At 43.2% G+C, this 23,459-nt stretch overlaps 1 protein-coding gene across 1 annotated transcript in view; it reads right to left on the bottom strand.

The window, feature by feature from the left end:
* LOC104570740 (alpha-2-macroglobulin-like protein 1) overlaps positions 1–21,600 on the bottom strand; it is a 36,259-nt gene extending 14,659 nt beyond the window's left edge. The window contains exons 1-25 of the mRNA XM_088531351.1: positions 21,476–21,600; positions 20,629–20,812; positions 19,173–19,217; positions 18,596–18,740; positions 17,876–17,928; positions 17,541–17,561; positions 16,872–17,028; positions 16,207–16,291; positions 15,706–15,817; positions 14,943–15,051; positions 14,051–14,160; positions 13,046–13,210; positions 9,340–9,573; positions 8,425–8,488; positions 7,766–7,911; positions 7,098–7,244; positions 5,668–5,844; positions 3,926–4,031; positions 3,297–3,405; positions 2,978–3,203; positions 2,653–2,779; positions 2,375–2,496; positions 2,153–2,204; positions 1,739–1,822; positions 949–1,125 (exon numbers count right to left, since the gene is read on the bottom strand). Of these exons, the coding sequence (XP_088387477.1) occupies positions 949–1,125; positions 1,739–1,822; positions 2,153–2,204; positions 2,375–2,496; positions 2,653–2,779; positions 2,978–3,203; positions 3,297–3,405; positions 3,926–4,031; positions 5,668–5,844; positions 7,098–7,244; positions 7,766–7,911; positions 8,425–8,488; positions 9,340–9,573; positions 13,046–13,210; positions 14,051–14,160; positions 14,943–15,051; positions 15,706–15,817; positions 16,207–16,291; positions 16,872–17,028; positions 17,541–17,561; positions 17,876–17,928; positions 18,596–18,740; positions 19,173–19,217; positions 20,629–20,812; positions 21,476–21,543 (3,025 nt within the window). The 5' untranslated portion in view covers positions 21,544–21,600. The remainder of the gene's footprint in view (positions 1–948; positions 1,126–1,738; positions 1,823–2,152; positions 2,205–2,374; positions 2,497–2,652; positions 2,780–2,977; positions 3,204–3,296; positions 3,406–3,925; positions 4,032–5,667; positions 5,845–7,097; positions 7,245–7,765; positions 7,912–8,424; positions 8,489–9,339; positions 9,574–13,045; positions 13,211–14,050; positions 14,161–14,942; positions 15,052–15,705; positions 15,818–16,206; positions 16,292–16,871; positions 17,029–17,540; positions 17,562–17,875; positions 17,929–18,595; positions 18,741–19,172; positions 19,218–20,628; positions 20,813–21,475) is intronic.
* Between the last annotated feature and the right edge of the window lie 1,859 nt (positions 21,601–23,459).

Raw genomic sequence — 23,459 nt, 5'->3', positions numbered from 1 at the left:
GCTTTGCATTGCTAGAGCCATTACGTGAGTGTCCTAGTGGTTTTACAGAATGGTTATGCTCAGTCATTTCATGTCTCTCAGTTACCTCGGGAACCCTCATTGGCACCTTGCTGTGAATAAAAAGAACTGTAAGGGTGAGGAGGAAGGTTTTTCCTACGGAGGACAAATTTGAAATCCTGTTTATTTTTTTCCAGTAGTTCTGGTGGTGTTGGAAATCAGGAAAATGCTTTATATGGGACACACAGAAATTGAGATGGATCTGTCTATAAGCTCTGAGGCAAAATGCTGTCTGTATCTGTTTTCCTCCTCCTTCTACATGGTCTCCCTGTTCACTTTTGCCATCCTGCTGCTAATATTCATTTCAATAGGTTCCTTTCTGTCCACTCGTGGTACAGGAAAGAAAAAGAGGAAGACAGAAAACTGCCAACTGTCATGTTCTGTGTGGAGACAGCTTCTACACAAGCAGAGTAGCCGGATAAAGTGCCTGCTGGAATAAAGTGTATTGCAAAATGAGACACAGGCATTAGCGCTATATCAAATGCAGAATCTATTCGGACAGAACTGACATGCTCCGAAGTTCATGTGCTAAAACATAAAGAAACACCAAGTTACCAAATTCCTCTTCCCTAAGGATCACACTTTATTCCAATTAACTTCAGCTGATGCCTTGAAAACAAGAGATTTCTCTCTGCCTCTGACAAGGGAACAAGCCAAGTCAGAAGCCAGTTATAGCAGAAATTTTTAATCGTCCACACCCCTTTTCAGAAAAGGAGACTTAAGGCCTCAATAAATAGATAGAAGTCCTCCAAATACAAAAACATGATTTTCCCTCCTTGATACACAATTCTGTCATTCTTTGTGATACCTTCCTCTTTGACATCTCTGCCAGTGCGTTCTACTTATGATTTATAGCACCTTCTTTTTTCAGGTGGAAAGGACGATATTTACCTGTTTTCAGGAATTTCAGTGCTTTATCTTCAATTTCTGGCACCAAGTGTTTTATCTTCTTCAAGTACTGGAGTATAAAGATGTTTGGTGCAAACTTAACCATGTTCTGTTCCCCACAGCCAAAAGGCATCTGAAGTAGCTGATCTAAGTTTTGAAGTGCTGGGCCCATGATATCCCCTTAAGTTTGAGATGGGGATGAGAGGAGGTGAGAGAAAGGAAAAGCACAGACATTCAGCAATATTAAACAAAAGGACAATTAAACAATATTAAACACTATGAGATCTGGAAAAAAAAGACCACTATTCATGAAACTGGGGTGATTTATAATCTCTGCCCTGGATTTCTTCTAACCATTCCTGTATCAGTCCAGCACCTAAAAGGAAGACTGCATAATTCTGGGGTTAGGGTAGGAATGTGTTGCTTGAAGAAATCTGAAGAAGATTAAGAGAACCATCATTTCTGAGATAGTATTAAGGAGAGAAAGCATTATAGAAGCAAACTAGATGGAAACCAGGAGGGAAGCTTTTGGTTCCATTAGGTGGATGGCAGTGACAATCATCAAAGAAGATACCCCGTTTTTTACCTTCTCTAGCCACTTGGATATTACTCAGCATCAATCCTCATTAGAGGAATAACTTGTGAAAAAGATGATTTAATATAAATTTCAGAGGCCCATATCATGCCCATCAGATTTTATATAGTGGAGAAATTGGGTTGATGCAACATTAAAGCCAAAATATTGTGAAAACTGTTGCCACAGAAGCCCAAGAATAGGGAAAATCTTTCTTACCAATCACAGACAAAGTGGCTCTGCCAGATCCTTCCAATACTTCTTCAGGCAGAGTCAGGGAGAATTCATGAGAGACTGTGTTCTCTAAGGAAGACAAAAACTCATAAATTTATTCCTATCACACACATGAGTAATACCTCAAGGAGACCCTTCTATGGCTCAATTACTATGGCACAGTGTGACACTGAAACGTAGCGGTCCAAGGCCTGCAAACAAATGCTTAAGTGCGGGAGTATTTGAGAAGTAAAAGACAGACATAAATAAAAACTATAGTCTATATATAACTAAAGCAAGTTTGGTGCCAATAGTGCAACCCCTCTGACCAATCCCCTCCACCTGTGAGTATTTGCAGTCTTCTTGCCACTTCCACCCTTCTTTCATGATGGACTGCAGTTAAAGATTTATGTCACATACCTGTAGCACAAAGAAAGGCGTTCTGTGTGTTCTCTTGAAGGACACCTCCTGGCTGCATTTGAAAAAATGATAGTCAGATAGGGAAGACAGAAAAGCAAGTAAGCCTCCATCAGCAGGCCTGTCTGCTGATGGAGGGGCTAAGCTTCCTCTTAACATCTTGCTAACTGCCTTGGGGGACAATCCATTGTCCTCAAGTATTCTCCACCCCAAGGTTCAACTAACCTTGACAAGTAGGAGTTTTATCACTGTGTCCATTTCTCCTCGCAAAGGTGTCACAGTAATCCTATTATCACACTGGTTGTGTGCATCTTGTGCCACACTGTTCACAGTGACATTCACTTTGCCTGCAGGGAACACACAGGTGTATTGCTAAGCAGTTGCAGCAGAGATCTGGATATGCAGGAAAGGGGAACAGACACACAGAGGCAGGCAAATTTTACCCCCGCTCCCTAACTCCCTAACTGCCATGTATCCTTTTGTCCAACTTTGTCCAAACTCACCCAGTTTGGTAGCTGTCACATTCCACACAAAGGTTTTTGCCTCATTGGCACAGAGACAGCTGGTGAACTGGCAGTCTGAACAGGGAACCACCTTTAGTTCTGAAGTCTCCGTGAGGGTGGTGTGTACCTGAGTGTGGTGGAGTATAAAAACACATTGGTATAGCGTTAGTATGAGGCACTGTCCAAAGGAGCCAACTCCATGGGTCATGAAGTGTGAAACTGCTTTCTGGACCAGATGCAAATATCAAGGGTTCCTTAGAAGCTCACAGTTGTCTTTGGGCTCAATCTCTTTATATGACAGATTGGTGACTGGGGGAATACTTGCCTGTATACAAGTCTTCAGGTAGTTGAAGACAGTAGCTTTTAGACTGAAGGTCTCTCCTTGGACCACAGAGTATGGCAGTGTCAGATCCACAAAGAAAGGCTTGAACACTGTTAGAAAGGTCAGAGGAGATAGCCCAAAGCCACTCTCAGCAACACAGAAGGTGTTGGCGTTCCATTCAGTAATTGTGTCAGGTACAATTACTTGGAGTGATGCTTTCCCTTCCTCACTATAGAAGGAAAAGAGAGAGAAGCATTTTCTCAAAAATGTTCAGAAGTCTCCAGGAATCTCTCTATGGTAGAAGCCAGAGGCTTTTACTCACCCAACTGAGACTAGATCCCAAATCCAGGTCTCTGGGAAATATGTCCGTGGTTTCGGCTTCTCTGTATTATCAGGGTGAGGCACATGGCCATCATGAAAAGCAGTAACATCTGCAGAAATGAAACGATATATCAAAAAATAGCATATGTAGTTACAGGTGAAATTAATTCTTTCATTTATAGGCAATGTGAGAAAAATAAATGCTTTGTGCCATAAAAGAAGAGTCTTCAAGATTAGCTTTTCAGTGAGAGTCTCACACAGAGTCTGTGTCTTTGGGGAGACAGAATTAGATGAAGCTTAGTGTGAGGCTCAGTTTTGACATATCCATCAAGTTTGTTCTGGATCTAAGAAGCAACATATTCAAATGGAAGTGTATTTCTTAAAGTGACCTATAAAGGCAGTAGCAGAGCATACTACATTTTGTAGGGAGACTGAACAGCGCAGGGACAGCCAATGATGCACAGAGGCTAGGGTATTGATCTACAATTTATAAAATGAGAACTTTGAACTGGACAAAGATTGCCTTCCTTTTACATACACACAAACAAGAAATACAGCGCGATGGAAGTCAGCTATTTCAGCTGCAGAATGGCCACCTCAGGCAAAGAGATGACCATATCTCTTACTTACTCACAATATTTCCTCTGCTATAATACATCTTTTTCGTAAAGCCTGGTTGCATACAGTGAACTGGTTTCTTGATTTTCGTGTTGGTTAATATTTTCATGCGCAATAGCTGGGAAAACAGTGAAGGGAATAAATCAATGATGAATAGAAAGGAACAAGGAATGTTGAAAAAATATCACAATACCAAGTATTAATCAGTGGTCTGGTGCAAAAGAAACTTTTAAAAGTGCTGTTTTTTTGTATACATACAGATTCACATGCTCAGACTCAGCAGTGTGTGAGGAGTAGAAATCAATTTCTGATGAATATCAGGGCCAATTCTTATCTGTCATAAAAGTAAATTCCAGCCACTTCTGTTCCTCATACACCTGATGCATGACTCTAACCTCATTGTTAGAGTCAGATGCCATACCTCTCATGAACGACTTAGGAAAAAAAAAGGTTAAATATATGCACAAATTTAGAACAGAGAGATCTGACGTTGGTCACAGAAAACTATGCATTCTTATACAAGTTACTACACAGTGCTGACTTAGAAAACTGATGAGAAACTCAGTTACTACTTTATTTGGATTCTACTTTCATTTGAATGAAAATCTGTGCTTCCTAAGGATAGAAATATTCAGCTGAACACACTCTCATGTGTGCCCTGAGGAGAGAATTCATCATCACAGAAAGAATGCATTTGGTCCTATGCACAGACTTTGCTGTGATTTTATAGTCTGCTCATCACTGAGAACTCTTTTACTTTCCTAAAGCATCACAACCTTTCATGGAGGATACAGGCTTTCACCCTGTTGTGGAGGATGTACGCACCTGCAGACTTGGACTTGCTTTTTGAGGCACAGTCATCTGCCACAAGTTAAATAATAAAAAATACAGATACACTGGAATTTCCTTCAGAGATCTCCAGCATCCAACTTATTCTAGGAGTGAGAACCTATAAGACACCAGAGTATCGTGCCTTTGTAGAGGAAGCTACAGGATCTGTGACAGGGTACTTGTAAGGCAGAGTCCCATCAGCCTGAGAAGCCTGTGCAAGTCAGAATCCATTCGGGGTTGCTTTCAGAGTATTGCTACCCTTTCTAATATTTTTAAGTGTTTTTAATTATGTATGGCTCTTTAAGCAGCATCCTGTCTGGACCAGCACTGGTTGGATTAAGTTTGCAACTGGGCTGTTACTTTTTTTTATAGCTATCATGACTGGTAGTGTATTGGCTATTTTGTCATTAATCTTGACAGTTGGCTATAAAACCAAGTTGTGTGAAGGGCTTTTTATTAAAACCATTGGAGAAGTAAGAGCAGACTCAATGAAACACAGACTGAAGAAGTTTACAATATAATAAAACCAAACAGAAATCAATTAAAGTAAGGTGCTCCAGTCTTACTGGGGCATTCTTGCCAGCCACCCTCTGTAGACACTATAGCCCAAACTAAGAGTTTATACATAAAACTTATTCTAAAAACTTACTTAAAAACTTACTTAAACTAAGAGTTTATACTTCAGACTCATGGCAAGTCTTTCTCTAATCAAGGAGTTTGCACTATATTTACTCAGAAATTCCATCTTTCCACAGAGTGCTCAAACAAGTGTGGCTGCACTGGAGAAGAACAAGGCAGAAAGGACTTGTAGCAGGGAGTTATGGTAGCTGAAGTTTGCCGAGAGGAAATTCTTGTAAATATTCAGGATGGCATGCTTACAGCTACTGGCTCAGAAAAACCTTGTTACATGTGTAGAGACTCACCTTAAATAGATTAAAGACATCAGCATCACTTTGGTACCAGGGTGCTGCCATCGAGATCTTTTTCTTTTGAGGGTCGGATTGCAGATTCAGGCAAGGGTATGCCTCAAAGTCTTCCAAGTGATAAGGAAACCCTCGTGTTCCAATTATAAAGTTGTCATCAAAAAACTTTTTATACAGCTGCAATGGAAAAACAGAGGTCATTATAAGGAACTGGCCAACAAGCATGGGTATGGGTGAGTAATTTGAATTGTAGACATCTACTACACTTCATAAATTTTCAGTCATACCTTAGAAAGCTTTACAGTTGAAGGAGTTAATACCAGCCCAGTTTATGCTAAAGAACTTAACACCAAAAGCGTGGACATAGATGAGAAGCTTTTATTCTGTGGACTTCAGTCTGTCAGTTCAGCCTCTTAATTGTGTAGTGAAAGATTAGGTTAGCACACATGATTCAGTCTGAACACATTTACTTATTTAATAAGTGCTCCTTTTATCTGTTGTTAGAAGATTTAAGAAGTTTCATGTGAGACATATGCATACATATTATCTGTGGAACACATTTTGGAACTGTGTCAGGATTTTGAATTCTTGCAATATTTTTATTTTAACTAAAATGTCTTAAATTTAAGCTGAAGGGCCTATGAAATACAAGGATGTTCAATGCAATGAACCCCTCTGGATTAACAGTATGCACCTGCATGGCAACAAGATCCTATCACTTTTCACCAACCACTGTATGCCCCTTGGGGACACAGTGCGTTCAGTCCTTTCTGGCTACTCTTTCCTAAAGAATTTCCTAAAGCAATTATTCAGGTGCTCAACCTGATCTGTAGATCATAGATATAATATATACATAATATACATATAATATATACATAATATACATATAATATATACATAGATATATACATATATCTATAGCTATAGCTATATCTATATGTATCTAATATATATAGATATTTTATATATATAGATATATACATAACATAATGCAGAAGTGTTTGGGGCAGAGGGGCAGAAAGACTTTACTAGGACAAAAATCACTTTTCAAGAGTTGGCTTTACTGCCCTATGAAAGACAGGAGAGCAGAGGGGCCTGTGGATATGAAGGATACCATTAAGGAGTCTGTCTCAGTGCAGAGAGAAACAGCAACTCTTTAAAGCTGCTGTCTCCACCCACCCATGCAGTGTCCTGCAGCACTCACCTCTCTCCAGGCAGAGGCACATAGTGCAGGACAGATACACTACAAACATGAGCACCACATAACTGCCCAGAGGTGGCAAAGGACTGGGAAAATACCAGGGTAGCCACTTAACACTGCAGCATTGTCCTGGTATAGATTGTGGCCTTTCTCCTGTCAGGAGCCTCCTGCCAAGGGAGACAGAAGGCAGGCAGACAATAGGCGATGAGTCATGGCAAGTTGCACTTACAGTCATTGCTGTAAGGGTATGGTTCTCCAAAAGGAGTACGCTCCTGTCAACAGCTTGGACAGAGCACAGGGATCCTGGTGCAGCCTTGAGGTTCAGAGTAACTTCTGACCTTGGGACTTCCTCCTTCTGTGAAAAGTTCAGTGTCACCTACAAAATGAGACAAGATCAGGGGCTTAACACTGGGGAGTGGAAGGCTGAAACTCATAGGTATTTATGAGGGAAAGTCTGAGGTAAAGTCAGAAAGTAAGGTGGAGAAAAATGTTAAGATGCTGAAACAGCCCCTTAATGAAAAGCCAGTGGGAAGGTAATTGGGATTACTATGCATACAGCCCAGCCAGAATTCCCCTACCATGATACTGCCCCATCTATGAAATCCAGGGCTACCACAGGTACATAGACAGATAGGGTTCCCCTTTGCATTACAGATAGTGTGTAAAAATAATTCATCAGAGCTCAAGGTGCCTGCCTGATCTACTCCTGGGAGAAGACTGTCACTCAGCTACAGGGAGGGCAGGACTAGGAATTTATGAAGGAAGGAGATTACTGGGTATCTGACTTGGCATGTGTCCAGGTTACACTTATTGGCTGAGGATAAGGTTGGGCAGGTCTTATCTAAAATGTTATCATACTCTTTCTTCACATTCACTGTGTTTTATATTCCCATTCACCTTGTGTCTGAGGCACTTGGCCACTTCAAACCCTTGTGCATCGGCTACAACTTCTCCATCTGAGAATATTGTATATACTAGAAGCTTGATGTCCGGCAGAAAGTCATAACCAATAGTCAAAATCAATGAGAAGGAACCTTTTAAATCTGCATAACATAACAGTAGGGAAGAGGAGAGAGTAAGCATTCCTTACAGTCTACAGCATACAGAATCATCTCTCTGGGGCAGGACACTCAAGAGGAATCAAAAGAGGGAATTCAGTAATTTCTACCTGCAGATAAGAATAGACCAAACAAGCACTGTCACAGATTAACAATAACCCCAGGACACTGGACACCTCTTTGGCTCAAAGTTGATAAAAGTGTTCCTCTTTACTCTTGTACCTTAGACAAGCAGGCAAACTACAATAAATTTTATACATTCTAAAATGTACAAACCAGCAGTCAAGTCATCAGGGTAATTAATTAGACAGGAGAGGGACATTTGCACAGATGGCTCCTGAGATGATTTGAGTAAAGACTGTGGTGATCTAATGAGGTGGACCACACACAAGAATTCAATAGCTCCTGCCTCTGGATAAGAATAACACTTGCAGACCTTTTCACTGGATAGCAATCACACTTCTGAGATGTGTTACAGTGTACTTCCGTTCTACTTACTCTCGTGCTGGAGAATTGGCACCTGCTTCTCTCCACTGAAAAGGATCTTGCCTTTTGCTATCACCTAAAGAGAAAGGAGAAGAGTCATTCAAGGATATGAGTTCTGCAAGCACAATGAATGGGCAAGAAACATGAGAAGAAATAAGGAAGCTTGTGACAGATGTTGTCACTTGGCAGGACATGACATAAAGAACTCTCTAGCCAGAGATGGTGATAGCACAGCTGGGAAGGGACCTGAGAAGTAACTGTAAGGCAATAAGTAGCATCCACTTACAAAGCCAAAGACATATCTGAGTCTACAGCTAGTTTAAGTGCCTCAGAAGCATGATCTTCAGCTTAGAAGGTACCATACTTTTTGCTCTTACAAACAAGAGCCCAATTCAGCAACCCAGATGCTCATAACCTCTCAACTAGGTTATAGATACTCTCTTCCTTTAGACTTCTCTCTTTGAAAGTGGGCTTCATCAACACATGGTTATGTATCCCTGGTGTGCATCTAGACCCTGGGCAACTTCAGGCTCTTTTCTGGACAGATACAGGACAGGGAAGTGCAGCTGCCCCAGAAATATTCTCTGAGTCCACCCAGATGGAAGTCAGGGGCACACCTGGGGGCCGAAAGCAGACCAGTCCTCCAGTGTTGCCTATGTGAACATACTAGAAACTAGGGTGAATGGTAGCCATCTGTCATCCAAATTTAACTCATGGCATTCCTAACAAGACAAGGCAGCTGGAAAATAGAAGGATAAGGAGATGGGAAAAAGAAAGTCAAGACAGGGACAGAACAGAACTCACAAACTGACTTCCACTGAACTGGGAGTTGTTTACCCTTTACGAGTATCTGTGAGCTATTGTCAAAAGGATAAAACATCAATGAGAATAATCCTGTCCTCAGATTCAGCTGTCTTCTATGCTCACCAAGTAGTAGAAATCCACATCATCTACTTCAGAGCTGAGTTTATTGTGGTCAAGGATATAATCCACCTGGACTTCCTGCTCTTGATCACAAAGAAATATGTCATTCCTGTCCTGGATCTCCAGAAAGCTGTTGCTCTCAGAGTAGAAAGGTTTCAACCAGTATAAGCTTTCCTCAATTTTTTTGCTTGAGTCGAAATGATTCTTCTCAGTATCATTTGCAATAAAGTAGGTACCCTTCAAAACATAAAAGCATAACTAAACCATCAGTATCAAGCGACAAGGGAGCTTGCATACTTTGCATTTGCTGAAAAGGCTAAGTTATTACCAGATTTACTAGGCAGAATATATATCTATATGTTTAAAAAGTTATTTTGTTTAAATAGTACTTTAAAGGCAATAATACTTTCTCTACTGAAGCTTTAGCAAAAGTCTAAATCTAGTAAATTCATCCCTAATCCCATTTTGTCTCTGCTCTTTTTCCATGGAAACACACCCCACACCAGACTTCAAACCTCTATCAGGTAAACAGCACCCATATTTTCAATCTGTACTTCTGGTCGGATGCCCTGAAGATGAGCAATAGGCAAATAAGCTTTTGCACAGTGAAGTTCTACTTCTCTGCAGTGACTTCAGGGCTCTGTGGACAATAGCCATGGGCCTGGGAACAAGCACTGGAGCCTATTCCCACGCTTTCTGTGGATGGGAAACTACATCCCAGATTACAGATCCTCTAATCATAAAATCTAACCCAACTCAAAATAAGGACAACCTTTCTGGATAGTATTGAGTCTCTGATGAAAACAGCTGGAGCACCTGTTACAGTCTGTGGGGAATGGTCGCTCGGGGAATGGTCGCTGGGGAATGGTCGACCTGGGAGTCGAGGATGAGCGAGTTGAGAGCTTGTGGGTAAGGATTAGAGGGCAGGCTAATGTGGGAGACACTGTGGTGGGTGTCTGCTACAGGTCACCTGACCAAGACGAGGAGGTTGATGAGGCCTTCTATAGGCAGCTGGATGTTGCCTCACGGTCACAGGCCCTGGTTCTCATGGGGGACTTCAACTACCCTGACATCAACTGGGAGGACAACACAGCCAGGCATAAGCAGTCCTGGAGGTTCCTGCAGAGCGTCGACAATAACTTTTTGACGCAGGTTGTGGAGGAGCCGACAAGGAGAGGTGGGCTACTGGACCTCGTGCTATCAAATAGGGAGGGCCTAGTAGGAGATGTGAAGGTGGGGGGTAGCCTCGGCTGCAGTGACCATGAGTTGGTGGAGTTCAGGATTCAACGAGGAGGAGGCAGGGCTGTAAGTAGCCTTGCGACGATGGACTTCAGGAGGGCCAACTTTAGCCTCTTCAGAGACCTCCTCGGTAGAATCCCATGGGCTAGTGCTCTAGAAGGAAGAGGGGCCCAAGAGAGCTGGTTAGTTTTCAAGCGGCGCTTCCTCCACGTCCAGCAACAGTGCATCCCTGTGTGTAGGAAGGGAGGCAGAGGGGGCAGGCGACCTGCGTGGATGAGCCGGGAGCTTGTGGCAATGCTCAAGCAGAAGGCAGCGGTATACAGAATGTGGAAAAAAGGACAGGCCCCCTGGGAGAAATACAGGAACGTAGTTAGGGAGTGCAGAGATGCAACAAGGAAAGCTAAGGCACGTCTGGAAGGCAAGCTGGCAAGGGACGTTAAAAATAACAAAAAAAATTTCTTCAAATACATTAACAGCAAAAGGAAGATCAGGGAAAACGTGGGTCCGCTGGAGGACGGGATGGGCACCTTGGTTACAAATAACACAGAAAAAGCAGAGTTGCTCAATGCCTTCTTTGCTTCGGTGTTTACCAAGGGCAGCCCTTTAGAGCCCCAGGCCCTAGAGACAAGAGAAGAAGCTGGTGGAGAGGAAGACTTGCCCTGGGTAGAGGAAGATTGGGTCAGAGAGCACCTAAGGAACCTCGATACCCACAAATCCATGGGCCCTGATGGGATGCACCCCAGAGTGCTGCGGGAGCTGGCAGATGCCATAGCTAAGCCGCTCTCCATCATCTTTGAAAGATCCTGGAGAACGGGGGAGGTGCTGGAAGACTGGAAGAAGGCCAATGTCACGCCAGTCTTCAAAAAAGGCAAGAAGGAGGACCCAGGCAACTACAGGCCAGTCAGCCTCACCTCCGTCCCCGGAAAAGTGATGGAACGGCTCATACTGGCCGTTGTCTCCAGGCACATGGAGGACAAGAAGGTGCTCAAGAGTAGTCAGCATGGATTCACCAAGGGGAAATCTTGCCTGACTAACCTGATAGCCTTCTATGATGAAATGACCAGCTGGATAGACGAGGGGAGAGCGGTGAATGTCGTCTATCTCGACTTCACCAAGGCTTTTGACACCGTCCCTCACAACATCCTCCTGGGCAAGCTCCGGAAGTGTGGGATAGATGAGTGGACAGTGAGATGGATTAGGAACTGGCTGGATGGCAGGGCCCAGAGAGTGGTGATCAGCGGTGCAGAGTCTAGTTGGAGGCCTGTGGCTAGTGGGGTCCCCCAGGGGTCAGTCCTTGGTCCAGTCCTGTTCAATTTATTCATCAATGACCTGGATGAAGGCACAGAGTGCTCCCTCAGCAAGTTTGCTGATGACATGAAACTGGGAGGAGTAGCCGATACCCCAGAGGGCTGTGCTGCCATCCAGAGGTACCTGGACAGACTGGACAACTGGGCGGTGAAAAACCTCATGCAATTCAACAAGGCCAAGTGCAAGGTCCTGCACCTGAGGAGAAATAACCCCAGACACCAGTACAGGCTGGGGACTGACCTTGTGGAGAGCAGCTCTGCAGAGAAAGACCTGGGCGTCATGGTGGATGATAAGTTGACCATGAGGCAGCAGTGTGCCCTCGTGGCCAAGAAGGCCAATGGGATCCTGGGGTGCATTAAGAAGAGCATCTCTAGCAGGTCGAGAGAGGTGATCCTGCCCCTCTACTCAGCCCTGGTGAGGCCGCATCTGGAGTACTGTGTCCAGTTCTGGGCTCCACAGTACAAGAGGGATGTGGAGCTGCTGGAGAGAGTCCAGCGCAGGGCTACAAGGATGATCAGGGGCCTGGAACATCTGCCCTATGAGGAGAGGCTGAGGGAGCTGGGCCTGTTCAGCCTGGAGAAGAGAAGGCTGAGAGGGGATCTAATCAGTGTATATAAATACCTCAAGGGAGGGAGTGCAGAGGACGGGGATGGTCTCTTTTCAGTGGTGGCCACTGATAGGACTAGAGGAAATGGCCGGAAACTGAAACATCAAAAATTCCATAGGAACTTAAGGAAAAATTTCTTAACAGTGAGGGTGACAGAGCACTGGAACAGGCTGCCCAGAGAGGTTGTAGAGTCTCCTTCTCTGGAGATCTTCAAAACCCGCTTGGATGCAGTCCTGTGCCACGTGCTCTAGGTGTCCCTGCGTATGCAGGGGGGTTGGACTAGATGATCTCTAGAGGTCCCTTCCAACCCTAAGCATTCTATGATTCTATGATTCTATGATTCTATGAATGGATGACAATAGGAGATCATGTTGCTTGGGCATGAATTCAATGGCAGTTGCTAGAATGCAGATAGTGGGTGTACTACCAGACTAGCAACAAAAATTTTCAAGTATAAGTTAGGAGGATCAGAAGACAAGTACTTCCAGACCTGGTCTGGTCCCATTCCTCATTCTCTGCTTACTTTATTCTCCTTTCTATGTGGCCCATGCTCACCTTCAAAGAAACCATAGTGCTGTTCCAGCTGGTGGTATCCAGTGAGAAGTGGACTTCCCCTTTTTCATCTGTAAGGAATGACAGCTGGATCTCCTCATCATTGATGTCAACTGTCAGGTAGACTGTTTCATTTATCAGAGGAGAGTCACCACTGTGGCAATATAACTGCAAAGCAAGGAACGAAGTTAATGCCCTCTTCTGCCACACTCCTAGAGCATGGCATCCTGGGAGATATAAAATGACTCATTTCCTGGAGACAAAGTTAAAATGCCAGTGCTTAATACCAATTTGTTCTATCATTGGGGTTCCTAAGTCTTTTCAGCTTTCAGATGTTGTGAATCCAAGTAAAAATTGAATAAATACACAAGACAACGGTGTGTAGCAGTTCAGACTCAGGAAAAAAACAAAACAAAACAAAACAAAAGTACAACCAAATGGCATACCCATGCTGAGGAAAAAAAAAAAAAGTAATTTCTGTGGATTCTGAGATGTTTCTTGAACAATGCTGCAGACCCCCTGAAGATCAGAAACAGTCTTGTATACAGCTACTTAACTCCTCCTGTTCTATGCTCTCCCCCGTGCTGGGATTAGCACTGGCCTAGGTGGAAGTGTTTCTCATCCTAATACAGCACTCTTCAGGTACCTGGGTCAGGAATGACTGCCAATGAATTGATATAGAAGGCTTTAGATGGCATGAGCATTTGAACAGCTGTCTAAATCATTTTCCAACCCCCACCCCATATCCCATATGCCTTCAATCACACAGACAAGTTGCAGGAACTAATCTTGGCAGAAGCCTTCAGAGACAGCAGCTGTCCACAGAATTCCTGTCCACAGAAGTTATGGTTAAGGGGAGAAGAAGAATTTTCTCCTCAAGGAAGTTTCATTCACAGTTGTGGGATATCAGTATGTCATTGTTTACTTTCCTGGACAACACTATTTTCTGCTAACAGAAGGTTAGACCTATAATGTATTCTCAGCAGAGCAGGGACCAAAGTGTATTACCTTCCCTGTGTATGGTAGTCCACGTTTGTAGAACGGGTGGAGATCGATAAACTCTACAGACTTCATTCTCGTAACAATAGGAATTTTAGCCGTTTTATTAGTCATTATTCCTGGATGGAGAGATGAGAAATCTGTCAAAAACTAGTAGTGCTCTTAAGGAAGCATAAAATGAGAAGATCCTTCTCCACTATTTAGAGCATACAAATTGAGGAGAGACACTTTTTGAGGAGACATACTTTTCAAGTACAATTCCACCAGTTTGAGCTTTCCAGTTCACAACAGGATACATCATAGTACATGGGTCCCATTTCTCTTCATGGGAGATTAAGAGAAACTAGAAGACTGCTTACTTACAGACAGTTACACATGAGGTCCTCCTAAAAATGGCCTGAAGGACCACACTTACATTGTCTTGTTTTGGAATAGTAGACAGCAGTTTAAACAGAGCTATGCACACATTGACACTAAAGCTGAAAACTTGCTTCCTTGTAGTTAGAGTTGGGGCAAGCAAAAAGGGAGTAGCCTGGGATTCCAAACAATAGAATTATACACAATTAACTGGACTGTGATGGTTTGTTGCAGCTCTCTGAGAGATACATAAGCGCACAGGCAAACACTAAAATTACCTCTTCCTGCTATTTGAGTTGGAGTGGGAGATAATTAGGAAATGTAGAAAGAATACATAGAAGAGGGGGAGATACTAGAACATTGTCAGGACAGAAGACTAGGGAACTCTCAAACTATATTTCCAAAAGGAATTTAATTGCCACAGAGAGGCCAGAAACAAATGCATATGTATATATACATATATATGTATATACAAATAAAGAGAGAGAGAGAGAGAGAAGAAATTGACTGCAAAGACAGGAGCTTTTCCCATGCCCTCCACTACCTGTTCCGTCTTCCTCTATCGCTCCTTTCACAGATATATAGCTGTCATGTTCAGTTAATTCCAGAGTCTGTGTCTTCATTGTAAAAGTAGCACAGCCATTCTTGTTCGTCTGGAGAAACTTATATGAACAGAGAGAGAAGAAGCCTTTTCTGGCAGATGCTACATGATCCTAAAAAAAGCTTTTCCAAATACTTTTGCAAGGTCAAAAACCTACTTCTGCAGAAACCCATGAGATGCATCTAAAGTATCTGAGAAAAAACTTGGGGCTTAACCACAAAAATGTAATGAATACAAATGTTCTGAAAGTGTAGCCAGTACTAGATACAGTCTCAGCCAGGACACTAACAAGCTTAAAATGATGCATAAACTGTGTGGTTACTGCAGCAAACAGTAAGCCACAGAGAACAACTGATGCACTGATATCCTTATTCATTGGTGAGAGAACATGACTGAATGGACCAGTGATCTGATTCTATACAATATGATACCCTTGGGAAAGGTACTGGCCATCCCTGCTTATACAGAGCTTGCACCCTCTTTTGAAATACTGCATTAGATATGACACTATGCACTAGATACGATACTATGACAGTCAGAAAAGTTAACTGGAGCAGTAGAGTCTCAGAAGAGGAATAAATGGTCTGATTAGGTCTATCAAGTGGGAAGATACCTGGCTAAGCAGATTAATGCATACCAGAGGTGCATCCAGGCAGATTAAATGTACAGCAGGTATTATTTTCCACCCTTCTGTTTAGCCACCTACCGAGCTACTGTGCTCCTTCTTCTCAGAAGAATTTGAAGTTTCATCTTCAGAATGTGAACTCAGAATAAAAGAAACACTTATATTCCCCTGAATGGGCTTTCCATAGGTATATCTGTGTTGAAGGAGAGAAACATCCACCTGAAGATGAGCCAATTGAGCAGAAAGAATAAACAAGGAGAGCAGGCCATCTCCCTAACCAGCAGGATGTGAAGCCTGGAAGAACTCTGTACCTTGTTAGGTCAGGAACTTCAAGCTTCTCTCTTGATGTCACTTCACCTCCTCAGGCTATCATCCCAACTGCCCCCTTTTCCCAGAATCCTTAGTGTCCTTCAGCCACACAATAAATGACCAAGTACAAAAAGAAGCAAGTTCCACAGTTCTGCTTCCCAGCCATTGGGTAATGAGAGAACATCATACCTGAATGCCACTTCTCTGCTATCAACAATCTAGAAGTGACTATGGAGCCAAAGGACAGAGATCCCAATGGAATCATGTACTCACTTGCCACAGACTTTCACCTCAAATTCCTCATCCACTGTAGTAATGAAAGGAGGGTGTTCAAGCTTCATTTCAAATTTCATCAATTCTGCAGATAGAGGCATTGAAGGGGGAAGGATACGGCTATAGTGAGCATGGCAGTGATTGGAAGTTCCGTTATAGTTGCAGTTCAGAAAGAATGAAGACAATAGTGTCCCAGTTGCCTATCATCATGGTGTAATAAAGGTTACTGCCTTTGTTCCCACCTCCTTCTATTTGCAGCTGCTTTCTACTGGCACTCAGACAAGCATAATCATTTCAAACAGCACAGAGTTTTCTCCTAAACCACATTACCACAACTGAACTGGGATAAGGCATGCTGCCAGTTCCCATTATGGAAGCTGACAGAGCACACAGTAAATTTAGCCTAGAAGAGGGTGACAATGAGCAGCAGAAAATGCTCATCACAGGACCCAGCTACAGCTAGAACAAGATGTCAGACCACAACTTCACCATTGCACCCTACACACCTGCAGAAAAATCAACCCAATATGAGATGTGTACACAGCCCACATGTCCCCAGCCTGTTTTCCCAGGACATAGGATCTGATGAGCATGGTCAGATCACCCTGCTCTTTTCTCCATCTACTCAAGCTGCTTCTCCATTCTTTCTCTCTCCCAAGTCTCACCATATTCTTCAACTCTGAACCTTTTTTCAATCCTGCCTCTCACTGAGATGGTATACTGCCCAATGGCTGCTTCAGAGGCCAGGGGAAAGGACAAATCCACGATGCCGTGTTTTGACTTCACATTCTGCCACTCAGCAATACGATTATGTTCAGGATCCTGTTTGAAAAAGAACATGCAGAGCCACCAAGGGGGTACCTGGTAGGTCCAGCCACACTCAGGCACAAAGTGAGTGCAGAAGACACTACCAGGGCTCACCCTTGCCCAAGTAGAGACGATGCCAGAGCATCAGGGGAGGTTCATTTCCATGTGTCCCTCTCCTCCTCCCTGCCCCCCCCAGCTTTATTCTTCTAGGGAATGTGTGAAGCCTGCAAAGGATATTAAAGCTACCAGGGAAATAATACTAGAACACCATTGGAAGGAGAAGCATCTGTTTCATCTATGGAGCACTTTGCCTTGTCCTTTGTGTTCTGTGTAGGTAAGATGTTGGACAAAGGTGCACTACTGCTCTATCTCTAGCTCAGCTGTGTCCTGGCTGGCCACGGAGAAAACACTTTAGCTGTCTTATTTCCGTGGATATATTTATGGCACAGTTCAGTCCAGGACTGAAAAGGCATAGGAGAAGAGACAGAGATCTCCCCACAGTCAGGTGTCAGGACTTTATCAGTTACCTCCAGCCATATCTGGGAGTACTGTAAAAAAGAAAAGAGAGAGAGAGAGAGAGAACTTCAGTGCTGTACATGTACAGAGCAAAATGGCATTCATGTAGCTCAGTATTAGTAACACTATCTGGCATGGGCCCTTGGTCAGAAAATTCTGCCCTATCCACAACTCCACAACAGGTCTCCTCTCTCTATACTAGCTTTTACTGCAGCCTTTCTCCAAGACACTAATAGATGAGCGGTTTCCTTTAAGAAATCACTCGTTTTTGTGGTTTAATGGGCATGCAGGGAGAAAGGAATCATGTTGAGGCTCCTTCTTGTTGAAAGCACAGGGTGATACTCACACTATTTTTAATGACGTTAAGGTCATCATCAAGGTTAACAATTCGAAACTTGACTGCAGAGGAAAAGAAGAGAATAGTAAAATGTTTTGGCTGCAATACACCCTTGCATAAGTCTGCTTATCCTTGTTTTGTGCTCCAGTGTCTTTTTCTGTCTTTGCTCAGAGGTATTCAGCTCTTTCCTCAAACAACCTTCTTCAAACACAAATTTACTTTATGTGGGAGATTTATGCACAGTGGAAGACTGTAGAAACTCATTGCCTCTACCTGCAAAGATTGTTCTGATAGGTAAAACCGTGGGTTCTGTCTGCATGCAGTCTATTTATATGGTGATATCTGTGTAGCAAGGACTTTATCTCTTTGTTCAGCTCAAGCACACTCAAGCCATTGTTTATGCAATGATTCTATCATGTTCCTCAAACACAAGCAACAGTCTTCAAAAAATGAGGAGATTGCCCAGTGTCCTGGCATTTATTTTAGGCCTTATTTGAGACACTTTACTCAAACAAGACCAAAGAGCAGCATGCTGGGCAATTGGTGCAGCATGGCTCATAGGAGTGCATCCTGACTCACATCATTCCTGGAAATGCCTGCTAACAAAAATTTGCTTTCTTCCAGTTGCAATGGGCTTAGCTTGCTGCACTTCATGAAATATTCATCTCAGATGTGGCTGCTACCCTGACCATTCCTTCTATATTTCAGTATGCCGCCTCTTTGCCTTACCTGTTTCTCCAGGTTTGTAGAAGGCCTTGTCTGTCTCTACCAGAATTACATCCTTCTTCGGCTTTACCAGAACTTTCTTGCGACCTTCAAAAAGCACACTGTCCCCGCTGTGGATCAGGGCATGCATAAAACCCACCTCCTCTGTCTGTCAGATGAAAAATTTAAAAGTGCCTGAGGCTGTAAGCAACTTGATGGGGAAAGGGAGGCACCCCTCTTAGTAAATTGGGATAATGCTGGGAGACTGAACCTTCCTTTGCTCCAATGCTTGTTGCTATATTCCCAAAACAGCATTCAAAAATAAAATCTCCTTTATCATCCCCTTCAATTTTCCTCTTCTCCATTCCCCTTCTTTGACTTATTTTATTCCTTTCCTTAGTCATATTCTTGTCTATGGTTCCCAGAATCCTCTTTCTCCTTCTCTCCCTTTCTCCTTGTTGTGTTTGCCTTTTTCCATATTTCTCTCTCCTTTCAGCTATTTTCTCCATACTGTATTTCTACCATTTAACATTGCTTTGGCATAGGAGAGGCTGAAGATCTTTGGTTTGTAAGAAAGGTAGCAGAGAAAGGTGAGTCTTACATGTGAAGTGGAATCGTCCGTTTTCTTGGGAATGAACTCTGGGATCTGGATTGGTTCGGATAAGGAAATAGAAAACAAATTTATCAGGCTGCTTGAATTTTATCCTAAATGTGAGAGACAGAATCACTGTTAAACACCCCCCCAACTTTAGAGTCCAAACTCCACTGCATGACCCTGTTTCTTATCCAGTTGACATTATAAGGAGAAGAAGCTGTCACCTTCTGTCTCTGATTCATGAATGTAAGAGTGATGCATCTGACGTGATTCTTCCACTCACAGAAATTAAAGATTTTTGATCAAACCAAGGAAAACCGTAAGAAAGTCAGACCTGGGCCAAGATAGCAAAGGGAAATGAGGTACTGGTAAAATGAAAACTGTGGACATCTCAGTATCAGATATTAAGAGATTCGATATATAAGTAGCAAGGATCACTGCAAACAGCTGAAGCATAGCTCTACTTCAGAAAACAATTCTGCCAAATGATGTAATGAACTTCATCACCCAGAGGCCAGCTATCACCCAGACATTCATCTCACCTGGAGAAAGGTACTTCTTTGCTAACTGCACACTTTCCTAGACTGGCTCCCTCCTAAGGCTTGGCACTGAAAATTTAGTTAATGATTGTCTGGGTTGATGTAAGAATCAGAAGTGACTACAATTTCTTCTTGAGTAGTGCTGAATCTGAAAGGCTAGTGGGGCATTGGCGTGCATAAAAGCCTGCAAGAATGACTCAGAGATTTAGCACAGTGCTGATGAAGACAAAAGTTTGGAGAGTCTTAATGTCAGGCACATCTCCATGGCTCTCCAAAGATGTAGCTAAAGCTTCTGTAGTCATGTAGTCTCATGTAATAGTCTCAGTATGGCTAGCTTAGCTAACTACAGCAAGAAAGATGCTCAGGATGCCCAGGAAATATCCAGAGTGCCTAGGTGAAATCCAGTTCATTATGGGTTCTGCACCAACACTAATCCAACACAGTTGAAGCTGGGTCAATATCTATGCAGGCTGCAACAACATCTTGCACTACAAATAAAGCTTGAGAGCAGAACCACTCTCTCAGCTGGAGGGTCAGACCTCTGAGGAAATAAGAATGAAAAGTATTGCATAGGCAACGGCTTGCTCTACGATATACAAACATTTGCATGGAAAATCATGGATAAGAAAACAGAAAGACATTTTTCCAACACGTTTTCAGTAGGATAAAATGGTCTAATAAAGATGAAAAGACCAAGTTCTCATCTGCACAGGAAAGGATTTCTGACTTTGCTAGATTACAGGACACAGCCACATTTTGCTTTGCACGGGTAAGGGAATACACTTATCTTGTTTGCACAGACCCCTACTGATGTCAATATGTCAAGGCAGTGAAGGATAGTGTTCCTGGAGACGTGCTGGGCTTCTGTCTGAGGTGAAGGCAAGAGCATTCTCTGCCAAACCAGCTATCACAGCTACACTCACCTGGAAGCTGATGCACTCAAAAGTGCCTGGCTTCTCCACATTCTGTTCCACTAGTGTGTGATTTTGGGCTTCCATCTCCAAGGTGACAGTCAGGTGGACAGCCTCAGGTAAAGACCTGAGGTGGACACAGAGCTTCTCTTCTCGGGAATGGTGAATGACAGCAGGGAACACCACCACATAGTGACTAGAAGAAAGAAGGAAGCATTTCAAAGATAATTCAGAGTTAGGTAGGCAGACAGGTCAGAATCCATCTCTGCTGTACTCATGAAGATGTAGACCATAGATTAGAGAGGTCTTGAGGCCTGCAGTAAAGGAACTGTAGGGCAGCTCCCTTCCCACTCCAGAAAGAAGTATCATGCTCCACGAAAAACAGTGGGTTCCTATCATATGCTTGCAACTACCCTTACATCAGCCAGAATCAAGCTGCCCAGTGCAGGATTGCAAGTACAACAGGAGCAATTAGACTGTGTGAAAATGAGGACAAAGACTCAAAGACTGAGACATAAGACTTGAACCCCATCATCACCACAACCATATTTCAGTCCATCACTAGCAAGACACTAGATGAAGAGAAGAAAAAAAAAACTACACACACACACACAAAAAAATATATATATATTGCTTATGTAGCTTTTCGGTGTTAGTCCTGCACCACGGCCCTTATCTGCAGTGGTGCTGAACACTCACAGCTCTCACTGAACACAGTAGGAACTGCTTCTGCTCAGCCTGCCCTGAGAAAAAGGCCACTCATCTCTACACTGCTAAATGATGCAGCATTTGATCACCACACCCTTCAATGACAGCCCCTTCTACCAAGCCCACCAAGATCGAAAGGAGATAATCTCACGGTTCGAAGCTTGCTGCAGCTGTGGCTGGGAATAGGGTCAGAGCTAAAAGGAGCACTTGTACTCCCATTTCTTGGACTAGGACAGGCAGCTGGCAAGATCCACATAGGAGCAGAGAACAGACTGTACTGAGAGGCTGGTGCCCCTAAATATCCCTGCTCAGATACTCCTAAGTCCAAAGAGTGGGAGAGTTGCAGTGTGGAGACTGCATATTTCCTAGGCTAATGACATTAACTAATATTTACTTACTTCCAATAACAACAGAGTAAAGGCCACACAGCACAGTTCTTCACCCACATCCAAACTTAAGTGACCATGGTTTTGCAGGCTGTGGGGTATCAAAGCACTAAGGGGGAGATGTGGAGTGGGTAAGATCTAATTCAGGTTGAAGTGAATTCATGAGAGAAACCCACCTCAGTTGTAGCTGGCTTGTATCCTAGCTGTGGCATTCCATAACCATCAAAACTGTGCACAAGCTCTTATCCTCTGCTTGAAGAAGACATCTTTAGTACTCTGTCTGTGCATCATTAGTGATTGTTTCTTCATCCAAATTTTAACTGAAGCCTGGAGTGAAAATCTTTCAACGCATCTCCATCTCCTGTTCACCCTTCCAGCCCCACCACTTCTGGGTCCGCCTCGCTACAGAACCTTCTCTGTGGACTGCTTCCATCTATTCAGCATCAGATTTCCCTCACTGCTCTGCTGCAAGGCATTTCCACATAAAGTAAGACATTTTAAAGTCCAAGATATCCACACATTTCAGGCAATCTTTACAATACTCACCCCACACACTCTAGGTGTCCCATCTTCTGCCAGCTTCATCCAGCCATAAGTTATTTCTATCTCACCACAACCACCAATCTTTTCCAGAATTCTTCTAGTCACTGCAACCTTGTATTTCATTTTCCTGGGTGGCAGCAACTGCAGCTCATGTCAATATGGTTTGGACATATTTGCCTTCCATTTATGACCTTGTTTGAAGGTGGGTGTCCTCACCTTGCCCTGGCTTCAGCTGTGTTTTTACAGAGCATAACCAAAGGTACACAACATAGAAGAGATTTTTTGTCTGTCCCCTTTGCTCCTAGTTGAAGCAATACTCTGAATTTACTTTGGCACAGCCTCTACATGTGCTTGACATCCACTCTTTTAATGCAGAGTGTGATGAAACAAGAATGCACTAGCCTTTCACCTGGCACTGACAAGCTGATAATATCTAAGTTTAAAGCACTACATGTCACTGATCTGTGAACATATTTGATTCTCTGAAATCATAAAGTTTTTGAGTTAAAGCCTAAGCTAGTGGGAGAAAAAGTCAACCAGACTTCTGTCTGATTTCAGAAACATTACCTAGACTTCGCATCTTTGAATGGTCAAGCAGACTGAATTTAAATGTGATCAAAAGGACAAAAAAGAAATATACTAATGCGCTCAACCTCTTTCCAAGCTGGAGTGAGAGCATGGGCAGAACTGTGTTGGGAGCCCCAGGATTATCCGGAAGGAGGCTGCAAGGCAGGAATGAAGTTTTAGTAAGAAGTAAATAATACATAAAAGAAAAATTCAACCCACTGACATCACAAAGAGTGAATTTGGCCAAGGATGTTTCTAATGAAATGCCAGTAAAGAAGCTGATGATGATGATTGAAATTTTTTTTACCATACAAAATATAATAACTCAGCACTCCTGCTGCCACCAACTATTCTGCATAAGAGAAGGCAGAGCAAATATCTCTCAGGGAAGAAGCAACAAACTTCACTAGCCCTTGAAGCAAGTGGGTCTCGTGTCTGGGCAAATAAAAATTGTCTCCACCTCTTCCCCCCGCCCACTTCCCAGCTCCAGGCATGCACAGTTTGACTTCCATGTTCTTGGTTTTGAAGCCAAAAGAGAGACAGTTCCCCTATCAAGGCAGAAACTGCATAGTCCTTCAACTCTGGAAGAGGGCGAGAGGGAAGAAAGAAAACAGCAGAAGCAAGGGTGAAGGGGGACAA

The sequence above is a fragment of the Tinamus guttatus genome, unplaced genomic scaffold, assembly GCF_059628265.1.
Source record: "Tinamus guttatus ecotype Peru unplaced genomic scaffold, ASM5962826v1 Tinamus_guttatus_pri_ptg000408l, whole genome shotgun sequence".
Taxonomy (NCBI): domain Eukaryota; kingdom Metazoa; phylum Chordata; class Aves; order Tinamiformes; family Tinamidae; genus Tinamus; species Tinamus guttatus.
Note: the sequence above shows the minus strand (reverse complement) of the source record. Positions and strands in the feature narration are given on the sequence as shown.